Genomic DNA, 22,472 nt, shown 5'->3' with positions numbered 1-22,472 from the left:
CTGGGGATAACATCATAGTCTATGCCATAAACCTTCCCATCTCCTTCAAAAGTTTCCTCCCGCCCTAGTTATTTGTTATTACGATTGTGTGTGATAATAACATCTCCATGCTTAGCAAATCTTAAGTGTATACTATAATATTGTTACCTATGGTCATTATGCCGTATGGTACATCTCAAGGGCTTTTCCATCTTGCATACCTGAAACTTTGTTCCCTCTGACTAATACCTCCCCACTTCCTCCTCCCCTCAGCCCTTGGCAACCACCATTCCACTTTCTGTTTCTATGAGTTTGATTATTTTAGATTCCTCATAGAAGTGGTATTGTGCAGTATCTGTCCTCCTGTGCCTGGTTTATTTCACTTAGCACACCATGACTTCCAGTTCCTCCACGTTGCTGCAAAGAGCAGGATTCCCTCTTTGTAAAGGCGTAAAGGACACCACTTTGGAATGGTGTTCCATTGTGTATATATCACATTTTCTTTATCCATTCATCTGCTGAGGGACAATTGGGCTGATTCTGTATCTTGACTGCCGTGGACAGTCCTGCAATGAACATGACAGCACAGATCTCTTCTCTAGATCCTGATTTCAATTCCTTTGGATATGTTCCCAGAAGTGCGATTGCTGGATCATATATGGTAGTTCTGTTTTTCATTTTTTGAGGAAGCTCCATACTGTTTTCCATAGTGGCTATCCACCAATTTCCATTCTCACCAACAACGTACCAGGGTTCCCCTTTTCTCCACACGCTCACCAACCTTTGTTATCTTTTGTTTTTGATGATGGCCACACCTCCCAGGTGTCAGGTGGTATCTCATTGTGGTTTTCATTTGCATTTCCTTGATGATTAGTGAGTTTTTTTTTTTTTTTTTTTTTTTTTTTTTAAGACAGAATCTCACTCTGTCACACAGGCTGGAGTGCAGTGGCGCGATCTCAGCTCACTGCAACCTCTGCCTCCCCGGTTCAAGCTATTCTCCTGGCTCAGCCTCCCGAGTAGCTGGGATTACAGGCGTGAGCCACAATTCCAGGCTAATTTTTTGTATTTTTAGTAGAGATGGTGTTTCACTATGTTATCCAGGCTGGTCTTGAACTCCTGACCTTGTGATCTGCCTGCCTCGGCCTCCCAAAGTTTTGGGATTACAGGCATGAGCCACTGCGCCCGGCCCCTTTCCCCATTTTTATTTCTATCAAATTCTGACAGAGCTTTGCCCATTTTTTAATTGGGTTATTTGGTTTTTTGTTATTGAGCTGTAGGTCTTTTGCTTCTTCTCACATGTTTTCTAGCACTCCCCCTGGACCTGTTGGAAGCGGGTCCTCAATAATGAATTGCTGAATGCATGAATGGATGAATGAATGAATGAGGCCAAGCCCTTTTCCAAGATTCTCTGATCTCTTTTTTCTTACTGGGGGGAGCTTCTAGCAAAGTCCAGCTAGCTTTAGAGCAGCCTGTCAGTCACAAATGACAGCTCAGCTCACCAGGTTCTCATGTTGCACAACTCTGGGGAGCGCCATTCACACTGCAGTGTAAGTGACCGGAAGACAGCGTGTTCTAAGGCAGGCGCTGTAAGTGAGGCAACGTGGAGATGTGCATTGCCAGGCAGCCCCAGAGCTGAGTTTGTAAGAGTCCAATTGTTGCTCTCTTGGGTGAGCTTCACACTGCTCTCAATGACAGGATTTGCCTTAAATTTTCTGAATTAGGCCGGGAGCGGTGGCTCATGCCTGTAATCCTAGCACTTTGGGAGGCTGAGGCAGGAGGATCACGAGGTCAGGAGATTGAGACCATCCTGGCTAACACAGTGAAACCCCGTCTCTACTAAAAATACAAAAAAATTAGCCGGGCGTGGTGGCGGGCGCCTGTAGTCCCAGCTAATCGGGAGGCTGAGGCAGGAGAATGGCGTGAACCTGGGAGGCGGAGCTTTCAGTGAGCCAAGATCACGCCACTGCACTCTAGCCTGGGCTACAGAGCGAGACTCCGTCTCAAAAAAAAAAAAAAATTATGGATTAATACCCCTGCCCCCAGCATGGGGTTAGATCTCTGATGGACTCTCACTGGGCCCACGTGGGGCTGGCACCAACCGTTACTGGTTTTGCTTGGAGGTGGGGGATGGTCATTGAGGTAGGTCCTCGCAGAGGACGCCTCAGAGAGAAGAGAATTCTGGAGAGAAGGAAGGAAGCGCTAGCTATGAAGGGTGGGCGGGACTCCAGGCTAAGTAATTAACAAGGGATGCAGAGGCACCCAGGAATCCAGGAACCCAGGAATCAGTAACCGAGGGGAGCTATCACCACCCCTGGGTTGAAGGGCGAGGGGAGTACGTGGTGTAACTCAGTGCAGCTGGGAGGAGGCACAGGCCAGGTGTGAGCATTGCAGAGGTGCACGCAGGGTTAGGGACGCTGAGGCACCCAGGAACCAGCAAGGGGCAGTTTCCAGGCTAAGGCTGAAGGGGCGAGACAGGGAGCTGTGTTACCTCAAAAGCTGGAATCCTGGTGAGCAGCCCACGGAGGGAGACAACTCTTGCCAGCAACAGGCACAGCGGCTGGGATGCCAGGGAAGACACCCCCTACTTCTTCCAGCAGGGAGCCTGCATTCTCCAGCCTCACCCAGTGGGCAGAGGAGCCCAGCTGCTGCCAGGCAGAGCAGGGAGGGCTGACAGTGGCCCCCGGCTACACCTTCCCCCCACCCTTGGAGCGATGAACACCTGTTGTGAGCCAGGCCCTACGCCGGTGGAGAAGGCAACATGGAGCAGGCTGAAGCGTCTGGCTCGCGCACGCACACATCTATACCATTAGCTGGTCATCTGGCCCGAGGATGATGGGAGCTCAGGGAGCCAAGGGCTCTTTGGACTGTTCATTTGATGTCCTTGGTGAGGCCTCTCACCCCCGCAGTCAAGAGCCCTCCTGTCCTTTTCCATAGCGCCTGCTTTCCCTGTGTGACCTGAGGAGGGCGCCGCTGAGCGACTGACACTCTCACTTTTTTTTGAGATGGAGTCTCACTCTGTCACCCAAGCTGGAGTGCAATGGCAAGATCTCGGCTCACCGCAACCTCCGCCTCCCAGGTTCAAGTGATTCTCATGCCTCAGCCTCCTGAGTAGCTGCGATTACAGGTGTGGGCCACTATACCCGGCTAATTTTTGTATTTTTGGTAGAGATGTGGTTTTACTGTATTGGTCAGGCTGGTCTCGAACTCCTGACCTCAGGTGATCCGCCCGCCTCAGGCTCCCAAAGTGCTGGGGTTACAGGCATGAGCCACCACGCCCAGCCTTCTCACCTGTCTTAGAAAGACCTGGCAGAGGCCTCTGGAAGGCCACCAGGGCGTAGAGAGAGGTGTGGAGAGGTGGGGCAGGTAGCAGAGGGAGCTGGATGGTGTGGGGACAGTGGGGGCTGGCAGGGGGCAGCTCCAGGCACAGAGTCTCTGGAGAGATGGTTTCGGGCTGGGCCCATGGTGGAGAGGCAGAGGACTGGCTTGTGGACATCCTGGATTTCTGTCAGCATGTGGAGGCAGGACATGCCTGGAATGAGGACAAGGATATCCCTGCTGAGCTGGGGGACCCTGAAGGGTGACTGGTTTAGGAAGAGGGGTGAAGATAAAGCATTTTTTCTTTTTTTTTTTTTTGAGACGGAGTCGTGCTCTGTTGCCAGGCTAGAGCGCAGAGGTGCGATCTCGGCTCACTGCAACCTCCGCCTCCTGGGTTCAAGCGATTCTCCTGCCTCAGCCTCCCGAATAGCTGGGACTACAGGCAAACGCCACCACGCCCAGCTAATTTTTGTATTTTTAGTAGAGACAGGGTTTCACCATGTTGGCCAGGATGGTCTCGGTCTCTTGACCTTGTGATCCACCCGCCTCGGCCTCCCAAAGTATTGGGATTACAGGAGTGAGCCACTGAGCCTGGCCAAGATAAAGCATTTCTTTTTGGACTTGTCAAGATTGCCTCTTGGAGACATCCAGGGTGAGGAGGCAGCTGAAGTGTGGGGCTAGGAACCTGGCATTGACCAGCAGCACAGCATCACCTGGAAACTTGTCAGGAATGCAGATTCCCAGGCCCCACCTAGTGCTATGGCATCAGTATCTGCATTTTCACAAGATCCCCTAGGTGGATGGAAGGCACATTCCTTGGAGTAGCTCTGGGCTAGAGCTTTCGTAAGGCCCTGCTGAACAGCAGCACTGACCTCGGTCTATGACACGGAGTCTCAGCTGGGGAGCAAACTGTCCCCCCACGGGACACGTGGCAACATCTGGAGACACTCTGGTTGTCATAAATGGGGAAGGGGTGCTACTGATGGGTAGAAGCCAAGGATGCTGTTCAATGTCTGGCAACGAACACAACAGCCCCCTGCAACGAAGACAGCTCCAGCCCCAGTGGCCAACAGCAGCCAGGGTGCTGAGCCCTGGTCCTCAGGAAGTGCACGCAGAAGGTGGCGAGGGCGTCCCGGCACTGTCTTGAGCCTCAGATTTCCCGCCTGGGCTTCGCCCCCTCCTTGGACCTTCTCCCCCTGGGCGCCGAGAAACCACACACAAAGGCCAGACATTGATGAGTCACTTACAGTTTATTTTTGCCTGAAAGTATTTCACATCTCTTTGTACACAGCTACGTGACAGTAGTATTAACCATCAGGAAAAGCAACAGTGCGAGGGGAAAGGTGGCATGTCTTGTTTCTTCTTTTTTTTTTTTTCCTTTTTTAATTTTTTTAAAATTTTTTTAAATTTTTTTTTTTTTTTTTGCTTCTGCTTCTTCCCGCACCAGAGTGCTGTGAAGTATGGGACCGGAGAGGGGAAAAAAAAGAAAACCCAACAACTAAAAACAACAACAAAAAACAAAACACAAAACAGAACACACTCACACACACACGAAATAAAACCTGGCACGGAAAATGAATTAAGACTGGAACCCAATTTCTTTTTTTTTTCCTTTTTTAAAAAAATGAGGGCATAGTAGGGGGTAATAAAGTCTACCTAGCAAAGTATAAAACGACAAAAGCATGGTTTCCATTGAATAAGATTAAATATATATAAAACAAGTACACTGACTGTGGGGTAGGTTTGGAGGTGCCGGAGGAGGGAAGTATTTGTGCTAAACCAACAGAAAAAAGGGCTGGGGGGAGAGGGGGACCCCAAATAAACCATCAATGGGCTGTTCTGTACAGTGAGGGCTTGTTAAGAAAAAGCCGACTGTTTATAAAAGAAATGGAGGTTGGTTTGTCTTGGGAGCAGGTGGGGACAGAAGGAGCGTCTTCGTTGCAGTGGCCACATGTGGGGGGTGGGGTGGGGTGGGGTGGGGTGGGGAGGGCAGTCGGACTGGCGGAGGCGACATCTCTCTCTTTTCCCAAGAGACCATGCAGAGAGGCGGGCATGCATGGGGCCACATGAAGCACACGATGGCAGGGGGAGCCCATGGGTGACAGAGTCTCCGTTGGGGACAGGGGACAGCAAAGGCCGACAGGGACAGGAGCTCCCTGGGGGTGGGGAACAGCTCTTTTACCGGGGTGGACTGGAGAGGGCGGGTTAGCAGCCTCCCATTCAAGTCTAAAAAGTGCCGAGAGAAAGAGCTTGGGCCTTAGTGGAGCAAGGGAATCTCAATCCCTCCTCCTCCAGCCTGAGCCCCACCTCGTGAGGGAGCTGGAGACATTTGGAAATCAGAAACGCACAGTGGTGGGTGGGGGAGGCGGGCAGACAGACAGACAGACGAGAGAGCATTAGCATACAGAATCCATTACGAAAAAGCAATTAATTTTTCCAAGGAGGTTTTTTTTTTTCTTTTTGTTGTCTGTTTGTTTCCTTTAAAAAAATAACAATACTACTAGCACTAACCCGACAGCTGACTGGTTTCTACAGTACCACACGCCAGGGGGCGGGAGGGCGGGGGGTGGGGGGACGGTCAAAGACTTCATAAATAAGAGGCGGGTCCCAGACCCGCAATTTGTCAACATGTCTTAAATAGGTGCATTATTTAAATCTTATGTACAACAAGAATCACTTTGCATAGCAATGGTGAGGACACAGGACGGGTGCAGTGATGTGACTGGGTCTTCTTGTCCCAAGGGCGGGGGGCGAGTTCGCAGCTCAGCTGGGAGCCTCTAGGAAGAAAGCATCCTTCGTCCGGCCCGCAATGGTGGCATCGGAGTTGACTTTTCCCACACGACGGCATCAAACACAAAGGCAAAGAAAATCCACAAAGGGTCCCCCACACCCCAGCCCACCCCCAACCCCCTCCCCGACCCGCTGATGCTCCTCTTGTTGCTACAAAGTCCACTTTAGATCAGGTCAAAGGTTCCAATTACGAAGCTAAAAGAATTCGGCGGGGGCTGGGCGTGCTTGTGGGCCCCCTCCCCACCCCCTCCCCCCTCCGCCCCCAGAAAGACTCCCCATCTATCTCACAGCCAGGGCACCAGGGTGGGACCCCAGGACCGGCTGCTCTGCGGATGTTAGTCAAGAGTTATTTTGTCGCGGTTGCAAACGTCTTCCTGCCTTGAGCTGGGAGCTTCACCAGGCTTCAGTGTAGCGGACGTCCACTTCCTTCAAATTGGGAAGCTTGGCCTGGGGGAAGCAATAAGGGTCCTTGTCACGTGTAGGCCATTCCCTTGCAGAAGCTGCCAGTGCCTGGCTCCACCCGCATTGCCGGCTGGGGGTCCCTGCCACCCTCTCCCCACCTTGGTGCTGTGGGCTACCTGGGCTCTTGGAGGGGTGGGTGGCCTTAGGCAGAGAACAGAGCAGGTGGGATATGCCCTGGCCCCAGAGAAACCAGGCAGCGGGGTTCCCATGCCCCCGCCTCAGATAGCCTTCGGTCTCTGTCTTTGCTGGTGGAAGCACTGGGGTTTGAACCCAGGCCCTGCCACTTGCTGCTGCATGACCGTGGGCAGACAACCCAGCCTCTCGGGGCCTCAGTTTCTTCCTGTGTGGGCCAATCTGATTCTAGTCCCTGGCTCAAAGGATGGTGCTAGGGGTTAAATACCAAATGTAGAAAGCCCAGGGCACCGTTATATGCCCTATGAAAGGAAATTGTTCTCATTTTTACTGTTAGTGATATTCTCATTGTTATCAGAGAATGGACAGGGTGAGTGACGCGGATCCCGGTAAATCCCAGGTACCCGGGGTTTGGCTGAGATTCTTCCCACTTGAGGCTCCCCCTAGGCTGGATGCATTGCTCGACTCTGCGATTTCACCTGCTATGTCTGTGCGTTGTTTTCTGCTTTCTGTTTCTGCTACCCAGACTTCCACTCTTCTTTTATAAACAGTTGGCTTTTTTTCTTAACAAGCCTCCACTATACAGAGAGGTAGCTGCCTCCTAACTGGCCTCATGCCTTTATATCCTCCCTCCCAACTTTCCTGCACACTTTTTGGATGCAGGTACACATATGTACGCATGAACACACACACGTACACACACGCACATGCAATTCCTCACTGCTGCTCTCCTGTGCTCAACAACCCTCAATGGCTCCCCACTGCCCAGGCAGAGGTTACAGATGGGGACCTGCAGCCACCTGCACTGCTATAAAGCATACTAAGCCAGCCTTTCAAAATTAGGAGACTTCACAGAAGAATCTAGATTTCAAGGTTCTCTTGAAAAATGGGAAGGGCTGGCCAGACTGGGCAGTGAACAGTGGGGCGTGGCCTGCCTGGCACTGAGCGGAGGCCCCTCCTCCAAGGACAGGCAGCTGCTGTTTGCTCGAGTCCCCTCCACAGGGAGGCCGGTCACAGGCTGGCAGCATTAAGTTGGCACCATGTCTCTCTCAAACGTGTGAAAATAAAAAAATCGACTGAAAGTGATTTTTCTTCCTAAGTGGCCTTTCCTGCACTCCCCATGTTGTCTTTCCAGCTTGGTCTCAGTAGCATCTGACTTTCAGCACTTTGACCTCAAGATAATCCAGGCAGCATTTCTCAAACATGAGTGTGCCCAGAAATCCCCCAGGGTGGGGTTACCTGGGGTGGCCTGGATCCTGCATTTCTGTTGGCCCCCGAGTGGTGCCGAGGGCGCTGGTCTGCAGACGCCACCCTGAGTGCTGAGGTCTAAACGCTGGGATGGGTGATCTGCTGGCTGTGCCCCTGCCACCTTCTGCGTCCCATACGTCCTCTCTTGGACCTCGCTCTCTACCGACTGTCCCTCCTGGCCCCACCAGGCCCTCTGCCCGCCTTGGTTTGCTGAGCTGGCCTGTGCCTGCCAGGAGGGAGTATCCCCCAGGAGGAGACTGTGGCAGCCACACCTCGGTGTCCCTGTCCCTGACATGGGGCTGGTACAGAGCAGAGGCTCCAGAAGCATCTGGAGGATGCTCCAGTGAGCACGCCCTGGCAGCAGGAGGCCTGGCTGTAGGAGGTGGGCCCCAGCCAAGAGCTGCCAGGGGATTCCCTCTAAGTGGCTTCCAGAGCACGAAGGTGCCAGCATGGCTCATGGGTGCCATCTGTGCCTTCTCACCTTTGAGCCCAGCCCTTCTCTCCCAGGATGCTGGCCCTCTGCCGGTCCCGCCTGCTCCTTCTGGGGCAGCTGGTACAGGCCCAGGAGGACGGGGTGACACGAGGCGACTGAAGGCCCGGGTCCTCCAACCTTCCCAAGACATGCACGTGTGTTTCTTAAAATGCCCCTGCCTTCCACCCTCCGATCCTTCTTCTTTCCCTGATTTCACTGGCTGGCCTAGTGCCGGTGCAGCGTGGCCCTCAGTGGTGAGGCACCAGCCCCGCTCAGCCCTCCCTGCTTCTACTCCTGCTCCCTCTCGAAGTATTTATTTCCTAACAGCCGGAGCATGCTTTGAAAAGCATGACTCGCTGCTCTGCTGTGACCTGTGAGGGCGTTTTCCATCCAGCCCCGGCCCATTGTCTCTCTGTTCCTGGCTACATTTGCTGCAAAGCCAGGCCTGGCCAATCTCTTCTGTCTCAGGACCTTGGCACTTGCTCTTCCTCCCGCCCTCTGGCTTCTTACCTTTTGGGTCTCAGCTCCTATGGCCTCTTCATCAAAGGGACCATCCTTGATCACCCCAGGCCACACAGGCCCTCCTATTTCCAATTACTTCCCTGCTGCTTCCTCTCTGTCACTCTTTTTGATCTGCCATTATTTTATGTATTGATCTGTAGGTGTCATCGTCTTTTACCGGAGAATGAGCTCTGTGCGGGAGATGCACCAGCATCCAGATGCTGGCTAGAGGAAGGAGGGGAGAAGAGTGCGGAGGAAGGAGGGAATTACCTTCAGATCTTCATAGGTGTCAGCTGAGAGCTTGGTGCTGTTCATGTTTAAACTGCAGAGACTCTTCATGGCTGCACAAGAGACAGATACAGTTGTTAGGAGAGCGAGGCCCCAAAGGTATGCAGGTATGGGATGGTCAAGCTGGAGGAGCTGAATGCAGGTGCCAGGCCCCCTGTTAGGAGATGGGGCTGGGGAGGGAGGTTTCGTAGACACAGCCAGGGTAGGTGGCCCACTAGACACCGAAAGTCTATTTCAGGCACGTGCTGGTCTGAACAGAGCCTTCATTTTCTTCCTACCCTCTGAGCCTCCCTTCCTTCTGGTTCCTCTGTCGTGTCCCCCCACTGCCTGGACCTGATGTCCCCAGAGCTTGCCTGCCACACCCCAGATCAGGCCCGAGGCCTCCCCACTAAGGGAACCCCGGATGGTCCCCCCGTCGTCATCAACTCGGTGTTGCTTCTTGAAAGCAAGCCTCAACCTCTGGTTTGTGTTGGAGTCACATGGGCAGCAGACCCCTCCACCCACTCCCAGAGACCCTGAGGAGGGCCGCAGCGGGGACCAGGAATCTGTACTGTTGATGAGGACCGTGCCCCCCAGGGGACTCCAGTAGAAGCAGCACATTTGCATTTGCAGCCAAACTGGCCCAGCGCTGCCTCTCTGCCTCCATTGACCCAGTCACCTGCCCCCACCTCCTCCCAAGCCATCCAGAATTTGCCAGTGGCCCGGTAGGTGTCATGGCCCCTGCCCAGGGTGCCTCCCCTTTGGCCAACTCCCACAAATCTGTCTTCACACCCAGACTCAACAGCACCTCCCCGGGAAGCCTTTTCTGACTCTTCCCACTGAGCCATGGGTCTTCTCGTCTAAAGCAGTGGGCCTGGAAAAGGGAAAGCTGGTCAAATACAGAATCCCGGGCTCAATATCCCTGAGGCTAGCTCAGTCAGCTGGGGTTTGGGGCACAGGAACCGGCCTTTCTAGGTTCCTTGAGAATTCTCTGCCTCCTTCTATTATGACAGGGCTTCTCAAATGTCAACGGGCACGGGAGCTGCCCAGGCACCTGCTTTCCGTGCGGTGTCTGAGTCAGGAGGTCTGCAGTGGGCTTAGGAATGTACATTTCTGACCAGTCCCCAGAAGATGCTGCCACCACTGGTCAGGGACCACAGTGGCAATGCACTACAGCCCCGTCCTTGAACTTGACCCCTCAGTGGACTGTGAGTGTCAAGAGGCTATGGGCTGGCCTCACTCATTTTTACTCCTGCCTCTAGAATATAAGCTCCCTGAGGTCAGGGATATTTTTCCCTGTGTTGTTCCTGGCACTCGGAATGGTGCCTGGTCCACAGCAGGTATGCAGTGAACACATGTTTGGGAATGAACGAATTTCTCTATCTGTGCATGGTGCAAAGTCAGCGCTTGGCCCGTGTGGCTGAAGCAAGGAAGGAATGAATCAAGCGGCCCCTCACCCCCCAGCTGCCCCCGAGGCACTCACAGCTCAGGGCCAGCAGGCCAGCGTCTGTGACCGGGGTCTCGCACAGGTTCAGCACCTGGAGCATGGTGAGGTGTTCCGACAGGAGCCGAAGGCCAGCATCTCCAAACTGTAGAGCACAGAAACTCTCAGCCCTCTCCTGGCCACTCCTGGGGAAGTGACTCTGAGGCTGGGGCAGAGGTGGAGGAAAGGGATGGGGACAGAGCCTGGCTCTGAGGCCCATGGCCCACCAAGCCCTGGGGTCTGGGCTGCGTTCGCTTCCCCTAAACAATCTCATGCCTCTCTGACCCGGGTTCGAATCCAGCTTCTGCTGTTGGGAGTGGAGCCAGGCCAGGGCCCCCTTGGAGTCAGTTTTGCCTCCATGAAGGAGGGCTTTGAACTTGTCTCTCCCTAGCTTCGAGATGCTGCCTAGGTGGCTTTCTCCTGCTGGGTGGACAGTGGAATGATAGGGCTGGGCTGGGGGCAGGCTGCGGGGACTGTCCCCAGTTTCTCTTCTGGAAAACTAGGGTGAAGGTAGAACCTGCACTTCACAGGCGTGCAGTGAAGGCCCCTTCATCTGCCCTGTGCAGAGTACTGAGCGGTGCAGTTGACACTGAGCAGGGACTCAGCAGCCACTGGTGTTACTATAACAAAAAGACCCAGAAGCCTCCTGCGCAGCTCCCCCGCAGGCCAGCGAAGCCTGGCTCACGTCTCAGCTCCACCTCTCAGAACCTCAGGACTCGGAACTGGGCACAGTATTTCCAACTGGGAAATGGGCCGCAGGGCTTCATGAGGTCCTCAACCTCCTCTAGCCTCAGGGAGTGGGTGCTGAGCTTGAGGGAAGGGTTGTGTGGTAAGCAATGCCTGGGGTGTAGGCAGGGAGGAGGGTGAGGGGCAGGGAGGAGGGTGAGGGGCAGGGAGGAGGGTGAGGGGGCAGGGAGGAAGGTGAGGGGCAGGGAGGAGGGTGAGGGGCAGGGAGGAGGGTGAGGGGCAGGGAGGAGGGTGAGGGGCAGGGAGGAGGGTGAGGGGCAGGGAGGAGGGTGAGGGGCAGGGAGGAGGGTGAGGGGGCAGGGAGGAAGGTGAGGGGCAGGGAGGAAGGTGAGGGGCAGGGAGGAGGGTGAGGGGCAGGGAGGAGGGTGAGGGGCAGGGAGGAGGGTGAGGGGGCAGGGAGGAAGGTGAGGGGGTAGGGAGGAGGGTGAGGGGAGCAGGGAGGAGGGTGGGGGCAGGGAGGAGGATGAAGGGGTAGGGAGGAGGATGAGGGGCAGGGAAGATGGCGAGGGGGCAGGGAGGAGGGCGAGGGGACAGGGAAGAAGGTGAGGGGGCAGGGAGGAGGGTGAGGGGGCAGTGAGGAAGGTGAGGGGGCAGGGAGGAGGGTGAGGGAGCAGGGAGACGGGTGAGGGGCAGGGAGGAGGGTGAGGGGGGCAGGGAGGAGGGTGAGGGGCAGGGAGGAGGGTGAGGGGCAGGGAGGAGGGTGAGGGGCAGGGAAGAGGGTGAGGGGCAGGGAGGAGGGTGAGGGAGCAGGGAGATGAGTGAGGGGCAGGGAGGAGGGTGAAGGAGCAGGGAGGAGGGTGAGGGGCAAGGAGGAGGGTGAGGGAGCAGGGAGGAGGGTGAGGGGCAGGGAGGAGGGTGAGGGAGCAGGGAGGAGGGTGAGGGGCAGGGAGGAGGGTGAGGGAGCAGGGAGGAGGGTGAGGGGCAGGGAGGAGGGTGAGGGAGCAGGGAGGAGGGTGAGGAGCAGGGAGGAGGGTGAGGGGCAGGGAGGAGGGTGAGGTAGCAGGGAGATGGGTGAGGGGCAGGGAGGAGGGTGAGGGAGCAGGGAGACGGGTGAGGGGCAGGGAGGAGGGTGAGGGAGCAGGGAGGAGGGTGAGGGGCAGGGAGGAGGGTGAGGGGGCAGGGAGGAGGGTGAAGGGGTAGGGAGGAGGGTGAACGGAGGAGGGTGAGGGGGCAGGGAGGAGGGTGGGGGCAGGGAGGAGGGTGGGGGCAGGGAGGAGGGTGAGGGGCAGGGAGGAGGGTGAGGGAGCAGGGAGGCGGGTGAGGGGCAGGGAAGAGGGTGAGGGGGGCAGGGAGGAGGATGAAGGGGTAGGGAGGAGGGTGAACGAGTTAGGGAGGAGGGTGAGGGGGCAGGGAGGAGGGTGGGGGCAGGGAGGAGGGTGAGGGGCAGGGAGGAGGGTGAGGGGGGCAGGGAGGAGGATGAAGGGGTAGGGAGGAGGGTGAACGAGTTAGGGAGGAGGGTTAGGGGGCAGGGAGGAGGGTGAGGGGAGCAGGGAGGAGGGTGAGGGGGCAGGGAGGAGGGTGAGGGGGCAGGGAGGAGGGTGAGGGGGCAGGGAGGAGGGTGAGGGGGCAGGGAGGAGGGTGAGGGGAGCAGGGAGGAGGGTGAGGGGAGCAGAGAGGAGGGTGAGGGGAGCAGGGAGGAGGGTGAGGGGACAGGGAGGAAGGTGAGGGGGCAGGGAGGAGGGTGAGGGGGCAGGGAGGAGGGTGAGGGGGCAGGGAGGAGGGTGAGGGGGCAGGGAGGAGGGTGAGGGGCAGGGAGGAGGGTGAGGGGAAAGAGGAGGGTGAGGGGGCAGGGAGGAAGGTGAGGGGGCAGGGAGGAGGGTGAGGGGACAGGGAGGAGGGTGAGGGGGCAGGGAGAAGGGTGAGGGAGGAGGGAGAGGGGGAGGGAGGAGGGGGAGGGGGCAGGGAGGAGGGTGGGGGGCAGGGAGGAGGGTGAGGGGACAGGGAAGAAGGTGAGGGGACAGGGAGGAGGGTAAAGGGGCAGGGAGGAGGGTAAAGGGGCAGGGAGGAGAGTAAGGGGGGCAGGGAGGAGGGTGAGGGGGCAGGGAGGAGGCTGAGGGGAAAGGAAGATGGTACAGGGGAATAGGGAGGAGGGTGCAGAGGTGAAGGAGGAGGGTGTGGGGGGCCTGCGGCAGGGTGGGAGGACGTACCTGAGTGGACCACAGGTTCAGCTGCTTGAGCGAAGGCAGTTTGATGAGGTGCTCGGCGCAGGCACTGGTTACATTGGTGAAGGCCAAACTGAGGTTCTCCAGGTTTCCGAAGGAGCCGGAGCTCAGCAAGCGAGCCAAGTCAGCGTCCTGCGAGCAGACGGGGGAGAGGCCTGAGGGTGCTGCTGGGAGTTCCTGAGACCCTGAGCCCTCCTATCCCCTATCCTCCTCCTCTCCCCTCGCCCTACAGAGAGCTGTTCCTGGGGGGCGGCAAATCCCAGGAGCTGAGGTGGGGGCACAGCTTGGTGGGATGGGCCAAGGGGCTGGCCAGAGAAGGAGGGGCTGCCACACATCCCATGGATGACAGCTGCCAGGTGGAGGAGAAAGCCTCCAGTGCTGTGACTCACACCCTGAGTCACCAGCGGGGTGTTCCAAGGCCACGATCCTCCCACAGGCATCTGTGTGTGTGTGCCTGTGTGTGTGCCTGTGTGTGTGTGCCTGTGTGTGTGTGCCTGTATGTGTGTATATATGTGTGTGTCTGTGTGCACGTTTGTGTATGCATGTGTCTACATGTGTGTGTCTGTGCATGTCTGTGTGTGTACATTTGTGTGTGTGTGTTGGTGTGTGTCTGTGTCTGTGCATCAGGGTGTGTGACTGGCTGCTTCACTCCTGGGCAGCAGCTCATGCCAACACTGAGGCCACATTCAACTCTAACGCCTGAAGACATCAGCGCATGCCTGAGCACTGGACTGGGAGGTTCCTAAGACAACCTCCACACTCCCCTCCATCCTTGAGTGTCAGCGGCCCTGTGGCTGCCCAGAATGAAGGCTGATGTAGTGTGTGGCCCCACACACTAAATCTGGAAAATGGGATGTAAGTAGACATGGCAAGTAGAACTTCCAGGAAGTTTCTTAAGAGGAAGGGGTACGTTCTCCTTCCTGCTGGCTGGAATGGAGACAAGATGGCTGGAGCCTGAGCAGCCCTTTTGATCCAGGAAGTAGAAGCCGTGTGTCAAATATAATGGGGGCATCAGAATAGAAGGAAATAAGACCCTTAAAGACCTTGTAAAATGCGAATGGTAAGACACACAAGCTTCCAAGGGTTGCTGTGAGGATAAAACAAACTAATAGAATAGCATCTGGCACACAAATGCTCAAGGTATATCTGCTATTATTCCAAGTATTATTAATAACTGGATATCAACACTATTATCACCAACAATCTGTATCATATTTTAACTTCCTTTTTGGTTTTCATTTCTCTTCCTGTAACCCAGCTACCCCCTGGAAGAGCTGGCGTGTTAAGTACTAGGGAGTCCTTGTGCCCCGCCCTCCATCACCTCCCATCTCAGCAGCAGACACCACCTGCCACTCCCCAACAGAGAGGACCAACCCACCTTCTCCATCCAGCCCCAAAGAGAACCAAACCAACTCACTGTGGACTTGGAGGGCAGTGTTAGCCTGGTGGGCCCGCCTTTCCTTTGCTGCAACAGAAACCAGGCTGGTTACAACCATTCTTTTCCCCAAGTTTCCATTCTAGACTTCCACCTCTGTTAACAACACTCATGGAGCCATCATTATTTTCTTGGTAGTACAAGGCAACATGGTGGTCTTGGTCTCAGGGGCAAACCCGGAGATGAGGTTTGGGCACAGGTGGTTTACTGGAGGGTGATCCCAAGAAACACCAGTAGGAGAGTGGGGAAGTGACGCTGTGGCTGCCTACAATGGAAGGGGTGTTATCAATCCAGCTATTAATGGGTGGGTACTGGCACCAAATCCCACCGGGGGACTCTAAGAAATGGTGGAGAAGCCATGTCTCAAACCTATCTCACTGAAGGGGTGAGGGAGCTGGGGTATTTATACACACTCTCCCCAGAAGGGACTGGTTGAGGGCTGCTCCAGGAGAGCAGAAGGCATGAATTTCTTGCCCCATTTGTCCTTCTGTGTACACATGTGTGAGTATATGCATGTGGACATACAAAGTCCTTCAGCGAAGAGGTGTGGGTTCTGGCATTTGGAAGTTGGGTCCCCCATGTACTGAAATGGAAGGGTGTAAGGGACATGGAGGAGGGAGAGTGGGCACTGTCCTGGCCAGGCCCCAGTGAGCTGTGTGACTCTGGGGATTGCTTTGCCTCTCTTTGATTACCTGAAAAGTGGCAGGTGGTAATACCAATTTCTTGGGTTTGGAGGAGAATTCAATGAGATTGAGGTCCACTCAGGTCCAAGTACTAGCTGCCCCGTGTCCCACCCTGGCCCTCCCTAGCCTGCTGGGCAGGGGAGTGGTCCGGAGCAGCCAGGGACTCACCAGCTCCTTCAGCTCCCGCTGTCGGTCGCACAGCTGCTCATACATGCGCTTCCCCACGTCTGTGCTCTCCAGGGTTGAGATGATCTGCAGTTGGGTGTCATTGTTGTCGATGATGTTGTATTCCAGCATCAAGCACAGGATCTGCCCAGAACCGCAGTGGTGCATTACAGACCCAGCCTGCTACCCTAGCTAAGCACACTCTGTGCACCCCAATGGCCTTGTTTTGAAAACCAACAACCCCACTATCCCCTTTCTGCAGCCCTGGCTGTGTAAGGCTGGGCAAATTACCTGCCCAACTTCCTGCCTGTACAATGGTAGCACCAGTGACCACGCACTGAGGTTCTCCAAGTTCAAACGTCAACAGACATGAGAGTCTCCCAGACATCTGCTTACCGTGCGGTGTCTCGACATGGGGCAGGCCCCTGGGGGATGTTTGCAGGCCCCTGAGCACTGGTGGAAAGTCCAGAAGTTAAGACACCTCTCTCTCTCCCCAGTTTCTTCCCCAGTGGCTGTCACGAAGTAGGTGCTCAAACTCACGGAATGGCTCGGAGCCCTGGGCCCATCTACCACACAGCTTCCTAGAGGGCCTCGTGACTGCACATGTGGCTCTTCTGCCTGGGAGTCAACACGCCTGACAGCCTTGCCTCTCACATTCCCTTTCCAAGGACTACTTCTTTTTTTTTTTTGAGATGAGGTCTTGCTATGTTGCCCAGGCTAGTTTCGACCTCCTGGGCTCAAGTGATCCTCCTACCTCAGCCTCCCAAGTTGCTGGAACTACAGGTGCATGCCATGGTGCTCAGTTCCAGGACTTCTCACTCACCAAGGAGCAGTCACTCAGCCCACGCTTCTCACAGCGCCCCTTGCCTGTCTCCTGTCTCCCTGCTCAACCCTCCCCCATGGCCTCCGAATCCCTGTCACAGGACAGCCAAGACTAAATCCAAACTCCTTCCCAGCACCTCTAGGTACCCAGAAGGCTCTTCATGCACATCCAGCCACATCCCAGACCTCTTGCCCCTTGGCTCCCTGTGTTCCAGCCACCCTGGCCTCCGGAAAGCCTCCGCCCGGGCTGTCCCCACAGCCTGCTCAGCTCCCACCTTCCTGCTGCCTCTTCCCCAGGGCTCACATCTCCCTGAACTCTCATTTCCACGGGAGCTCCCATGGCTTTGCTGCGCCTGCCAACTCTTCGACGCTCTTCCCACTGAGGGGTGAAGTCTAGCTCCCACGCCTTTGACTGAGGGCCGGCCGTGGTGACTCACTGCCAGCAGTAGGATGTGGCAGAAATGATGCCGCCTGCCTTCTAAGGGACGCTAAGTTAAAAAGTGACATGGCTTCTGCCTTGGTTCCCTTGGGACAGTTGCTCTGGGAGTCTCAGGCTTCTGGGGACTTTGGAGCGTGCAGGGAGAGAGAGGAGCAGCAGCAGGTGAGGGGTGACCTGCAGGGCTGGGTGTGTGTGTTCTTGGCAGGTGGGCAGGCTACCCGGAGGCCACGAGGCGGAGAGTGTGGCTGGGGAGCCCCAGCCGCCAAAGCCCTCACTGTCTGAGGCCTCTTAGGCAAACGCGAGAAGGCTTGGGGCTAACCCAACCTGGCCCCATCTGACTGACGAGGCCCCAAGTGAGAAGTGCGTAGCTGCGCCCAGGTACCCCAATGCCCATGAGCAAAAGAAATGAGCGATCTTGTTTTAAAGCCCTCACTTAGGGGTGGTTTGTTACACAGCAATAGATGAGCAGAACAGAAGCGTCCCCAACCCCAATGATCCATGGATCAGCTGGATCACAACGGAAACAAATACACTGCGTGATGAAGGCTCGAGGCTCCCACTAAGCTCAGGACGGCTGGCACTACACGCCTCACCCACTGCCCCCTGTGCCTGCAGCAGCTCCTGGCTCCCAGCAGATGCTCTATCGGCACGGACAAGGGACAGGGAGCCGGCCACCCTGCCAGGGACCCCGACCAGCTCCTTACCTCCACCATGGTCTGGTTCCCCCTCAGTGCCAGGAGCATGCAGGGACCCAGCTTGTTTTCCGCCAGGGAGAGCAGGAATTTTTTGGTCTTGTAACAGGAGCCCATGAGGATGTGCACCTGTGAGGCAAGAAGGCCCAGGTGAAGGGACAGAGACACCCAGTGCCAGCCTCCAGCGTGCTGGCAGGAAGTGAGCCCAAGAGCCATTGAACAGACCTGCCTACACGCTGTCCAGACAGCCAGGTGTTCTAGGATCACCAGGCTCCGGGGGATGCAAGAAACCCCTCCCTGGCACACGGTCTAACCCAGATGAACCCTGAGGACGCTATGCTGTGTGGAATAAGCCAGTTGCGAAAGTCACGTTCATGATCCCTCTTTTCATTCTGTCTTTTGCCTTTTAGTAGTACCTGATTTAACTATAAGCCCCAGCTCAGCAAGGGTATCTTTTGTATAAATTTATAATACTAAATGCAATAAAAGCTGACTAGAATGCAATTTAAAGTCTATTGATTTAAACAAATGTAGCCTTTGCTATTTTTATTTTTTTTGAGACGGAGACTTGCTCTATTGTCCAGGCTGGAGTGTGCAGTGGTGCGATCTTGGCTCACTGCAACCTCTGCCTCTTGGGTTCAAGCAGTCCTCCCACCTCAGCCTCCCTAGTAAGCTAGGATTACAGGCACGCACCACTATGGCTGGCTAATTTATTTGTATTTTTAGTAGAGATGGGGTTCACCATGTTGGCCAGGCTGGTCTTGAATTCCTGAACTCAAGTGATCCGCCCGCCTCAGCTTCCCAAAGTGCTGGGATTACAGGCGTGAGCCACTGTGCCCGGCCCTTGCTAGTTTTTTTTTTTAAGAATCTGTAATAGAATCTCTAAATATGTAATCTCCTGCCATTATAAAAGTTCTGATGTTTTAAACACTTATTACGTCGAAGTTTTAAGCAGAAGGATGACTCTGACTCCACTTACATGAGGTACCTGGATAGGGAAATTCAGAGACACAAAGGAAAAGTGGCTGCCAGGGACTGACGGTGGAAGGAAGGGGGAGTCAGTGTGTAATGGATGCTGAGTTTCAGTTTCGGAAGATAAGAACGTTCTGGAGATGAACAGTGGTGATGGTTGCGTAACAACATGAACGTCTTCAATGTCACTGAACAGTGTGCTTACAGATGCTAACTTTTACATGATGTGTATTTTACTGCCAAAATCAAAAAAGCCCCCTCCTCTGCTCCCCTCGGGAGTCTGCTGACAGTTGATCCTTTGAATTGCTGGCACCGCTGGAACCAGGCAGAAACTTCCAGGCAGCCTTCGCACATGTATGGGGTAGGGGACGTGACGAAGCCCAGCCAACCCTGCCAAGCCCGCTGTGAGCTCAGAAGGGTGTTTTGGGAGACTGCCTGCGCCCCAGGAATCCAAGAATTGGCAAATCCTGCTTCCTCTTGGGTTACGTGTTGGGCGGTCTTTTGTTCTGGTGCATGGGCGATGGGGGCCCAAGGGCAGGGGTCCCCGGTCACCAGGGCTGGGGGGAGGCCTCGACACCCCATTGGCTTTCCTCCAACTTCACACAATGGCAAATGCCCTTGGTGGTGAAGAAAGCAGCCTCATCAAGGGGCTGGCTTCCAAGCCATGCATCTCCATGGCAACAACACACTTCCATCCAGCGGCTGCCTGCTTCCTTCCTTGTGTATATTTTTTCCGCTCCATCATGAACAGCTCTGGCATACAAATGCAATCTCTCGGGCTGGGAAGCCGCCAGCTCCCTGAGCTTTCTTGCACCGAGTCCTCACATTGTAGGGTGGCAGTGGGGGGCACTGCTGAGCGTTGCTATGGTGAAGCTGTGACATCAGAGGAGAACCCGAGAGGTGACCGACAGCGCGAGAGAGGTGGTGCAGGCTGGCAGGGGCAGGCATGTTCCTAGATGCGCAGGGCCCTGAGAGCCCTGGGATGGCAGGCGAGGAGTGGAGAGGGAGTGCATGAGGCAAAGGTCCTAAAAATAAGCCCTTTTCAAGAAGCTTCCAGGGGCAGCGCCTCAATTTGTCATCGCTGCACAAACATCTCTGCTGAGTTCAGTGTGGAGAGCCAAACCAGCCACCCAGCAGAGAGGAGAATCACCACCGGCGTCATTTCCGAGAAGTGACTGTGCTGGCCTGCCGGGCGCCGTGCATCTGCTGTCGCCTGCAATCGCTACGGTAACCTCGAGAGGCCGATGCGACGCTCCTGGACGAGGGACTGAAGCTGGCAGAGGCAAGTTACCAGCCCAAGGTCAACAAGCTAGCTCCCAGCAGAGCTGCGACTGGAAGCCCAGTTTGAGTGTGGGAGCACCAGTGACCAAATGGAGCGGGTTTTCTCAGCAAGTGGAGTCGGTGAGGCTGCCGGCCACTAGGGTGCAGCATCTGCCCCGGGGGAGGAAGAGTCTGTGGCCCTTTACTCCTGGAAGAAGGCAGGTGGGCCTGGCCAAGGAAGGGCTTGGAAACAGAAGGCCTGTGGGACCCCAGGCATGCCACCGAACCTCTGTGGGCCTCTGTTTCAACAGAGGTGTAATTCAGCAACAAGGATGCAGTACAGATTAAAAAAGATAGTGCATATGAAGTGCTGGATACAGTGCTGGGCACAAAGAAAGTTATCATGGATGCAGCTATTGGTTTGCTGACCTCAGACCCCTCATGATAGTGGGAACAATCACCCTGACTGTGACACCTCCTTGTAAGGATTAAACAAGCTGGTGGAGCTGCAGTGCCTTCCAGAATCCCTAGTCCCGTTGGGCACTCAATTCCTTGTAGGAACATAACCATGACAATGAACTGTGTGACCTCAGGCAGTAACGGCCCAGGCTTTAGCTGCCTTGGGTATAAAATGGGGCAATGACATGTGTCCTCTTCTCACTGTGCTGTGAGAGACTGAGTGCAACTGGGAATGCCAAGTGCTTGGCTTGGAGCCTCAGATAAGAAATGAGTAAGTGACAGTCACGGTCACCACCACCACCACCACCACCACCACCACCTTCATGATCAGCATTGTGTTGGCCTGGAAACTCCGGGGCTGGCCCCAGGAGATGGGGGACGGCTGTTTTACTAGTCAGGCATGGCAAGCCCAGGGCCCCCTGGAAATCGCCCCACTGGGGTCCCACTGCATACCATGCTGGCGAACAGCTCCCCGTCATCGTCGCAGGCCACCCCTCCGGGGCTGTAGAGCTGGAACCAGCCGTCTTTGCCGGCCCGCACGCTCAGCAGGCACGAGTGGACCTGCCAGATAGGGGAAGACACAAGTGTGAGCTGCATGCAGCCCCGGTGACAAGGGCGACCATGATCTGCACACACGAATGGGAAAGGCTCGGGCAAGTCCTGCAGTAAAGAGACCCGCTTAACTTTGTTTCCTCCAGCAACCCCCAGCCTTCCACCAAATGCCACAAAAGGTCTTTTGGGAAATACTGTGGCCCCCACACCCCGGGGGACTCTGGCTACTGGCTGTCAGCTGCACAGGAGAGAGAGCAAGCTCTGGTTTGATTGGCTGATCTGAATGAAGCGGGCCTGTGGCTGCACCAGGCAGAGATGCCCAGAGCAACCGCACGCAATCAGCCCCTTTCCCCTTCTCCTACCCCCTTTTCCCTTCTGCTATGCCTTCCTCTGGGTGGGGCCATCTCCTGGGTCTCCGTTCTCTGTTCGGTTCTCTGTCCTCCTCTCTCTGTGTTTCTAACTCCTCTCCCGTGCTCTCTGCTCTTTCTCTAGAAACCTCTCCCTGCTATCTCTCTGGGGTTCTGCTGCCCCCAGCACCGACTCTCCCTCTTGGGTGTGTGCCTTCTTCCTCCCTTTCTTGACTTGTGTGGGCACCATCCTCCCCTCCAGGTATCTGCCCTGCTAATCTCCCTCTCTCTCTTCTCTCTCTCTCTCTCTCTCTCTCTCCCCCCTTCTCTCTCCCTCTTTGGGACTCTGCCACCCTCTCTTGTTCGGTCTCATCCCCACTTCCTTCCCTGAGTCTTTGTCCCTCTCCACTGAAGGATCTGTCCGTGGCTGGGGGCAATTTCAGTGCCAAAAGCACAGCTCTCACATTCCTTCCCAGAGCTGTGTGTCTGTGTGGATGGGCCTGTTTGTGCATGTGAGCACACATGTGTGCATGTATGGGAGGAATTCCGCATCCACTCTGGCCCCTGCTGTGATTACACAGAGAGAGAGGGAAGGAGGGAGAGGATGGGGAGTGGGGAGAGTAAGGGAGAGAGACAGAGCATGAGAGCAAGGGCGTGCACGAAACACAAAGGACTTTTCCCCACCTCCTCCTGTCCTCCGAAGAAAGCTGAGAGAAGTTCCTCATCATTTCCTTTAGGAAAGGACAATTGGCTGCCAAGAATCCGTTACCCACAGATATTAAACTGATCACAACCCACACACGAGCACACAGAAAACAAAGGCAGTGGCTTTTATTTTTCCCTCTGAGCTGGAAGAATATCAAGGGTTCACTTATTGACTTCAAAGCAATAAGGACTTAGGAGTGTTAAGATGCTATTCAACAAATACAGCAAATAATTTTAAAGGAAACAACTTTGGCTTCATTTAGGAAGGAGAAGGTAGAAGGGAAGGGAGAAAGAAGAGTGAGGAGGAAAAGGGAGAGAGAATCAGCAGAGAAAAGAAAGAGGCAAACAGGAGAACAAGGGCCTGGGTGTGGGACCTTGGCCAG

The 22,472-nt window shown here is 55.4% G+C and overlaps 1 protein-coding gene across 4 annotated transcripts in view; it reads right to left on the bottom strand.

Annotated features, from left to right (window-relative positions):
* Window positions 1-4,525: 4,525 nt before the first annotated feature.
* The window catches only part of CMIP (c-Maf inducing protein), a 269,517-nt gene continuing 251,570 nt past the window's right edge, over window positions 4,526-22,472 (bottom strand). For 3 of the 4 annotated variants that reach the window (XM_054452582.2, XM_054452584.2, XM_054452585.2), the window contains 8 exons: window positions 20,939-21,046; window positions 17,807-17,923; window positions 15,845-15,985; window positions 14,976-15,023; window positions 13,544-13,690; window positions 10,650-10,755; window positions 9,170-9,240; window positions 4,526-6,531 (listed from right to left, as the gene is read on the bottom strand). In XM_054452582.2, coding sequence (XP_054308557.1) covers window positions 6,478-6,531; window positions 9,170-9,240; window positions 10,650-10,755; window positions 13,544-13,690; window positions 14,976-15,023; window positions 15,845-15,985; window positions 17,807-17,923; window positions 20,939-21,046 — 792 coding nt within the window. In that variant the 3' untranslated portion in view covers window positions 4,526-6,477. The remainder of the gene's footprint in view (window positions 6,532-9,169; window positions 9,241-10,649; window positions 10,756-13,543; window positions 13,691-14,975; window positions 15,024-15,844; window positions 15,986-17,806; window positions 17,924-20,938; window positions 21,047-22,472) is intronic. The other variant, XM_063654131.1, reaches the window with a different exon arrangement.

This window comes from Pongo pygmaeus, chromosome 18 (genome assembly GCF_028885625.2).
Source record: "Pongo pygmaeus isolate AG05252 chromosome 18, NHGRI_mPonPyg2-v2.0_pri, whole genome shotgun sequence".
Taxonomy (NCBI): domain Eukaryota; kingdom Metazoa; phylum Chordata; class Mammalia; order Primates; family Hominidae; genus Pongo; species Pongo pygmaeus.
This window is presented reverse-complemented; position numbering and strand designations above follow the sequence as displayed.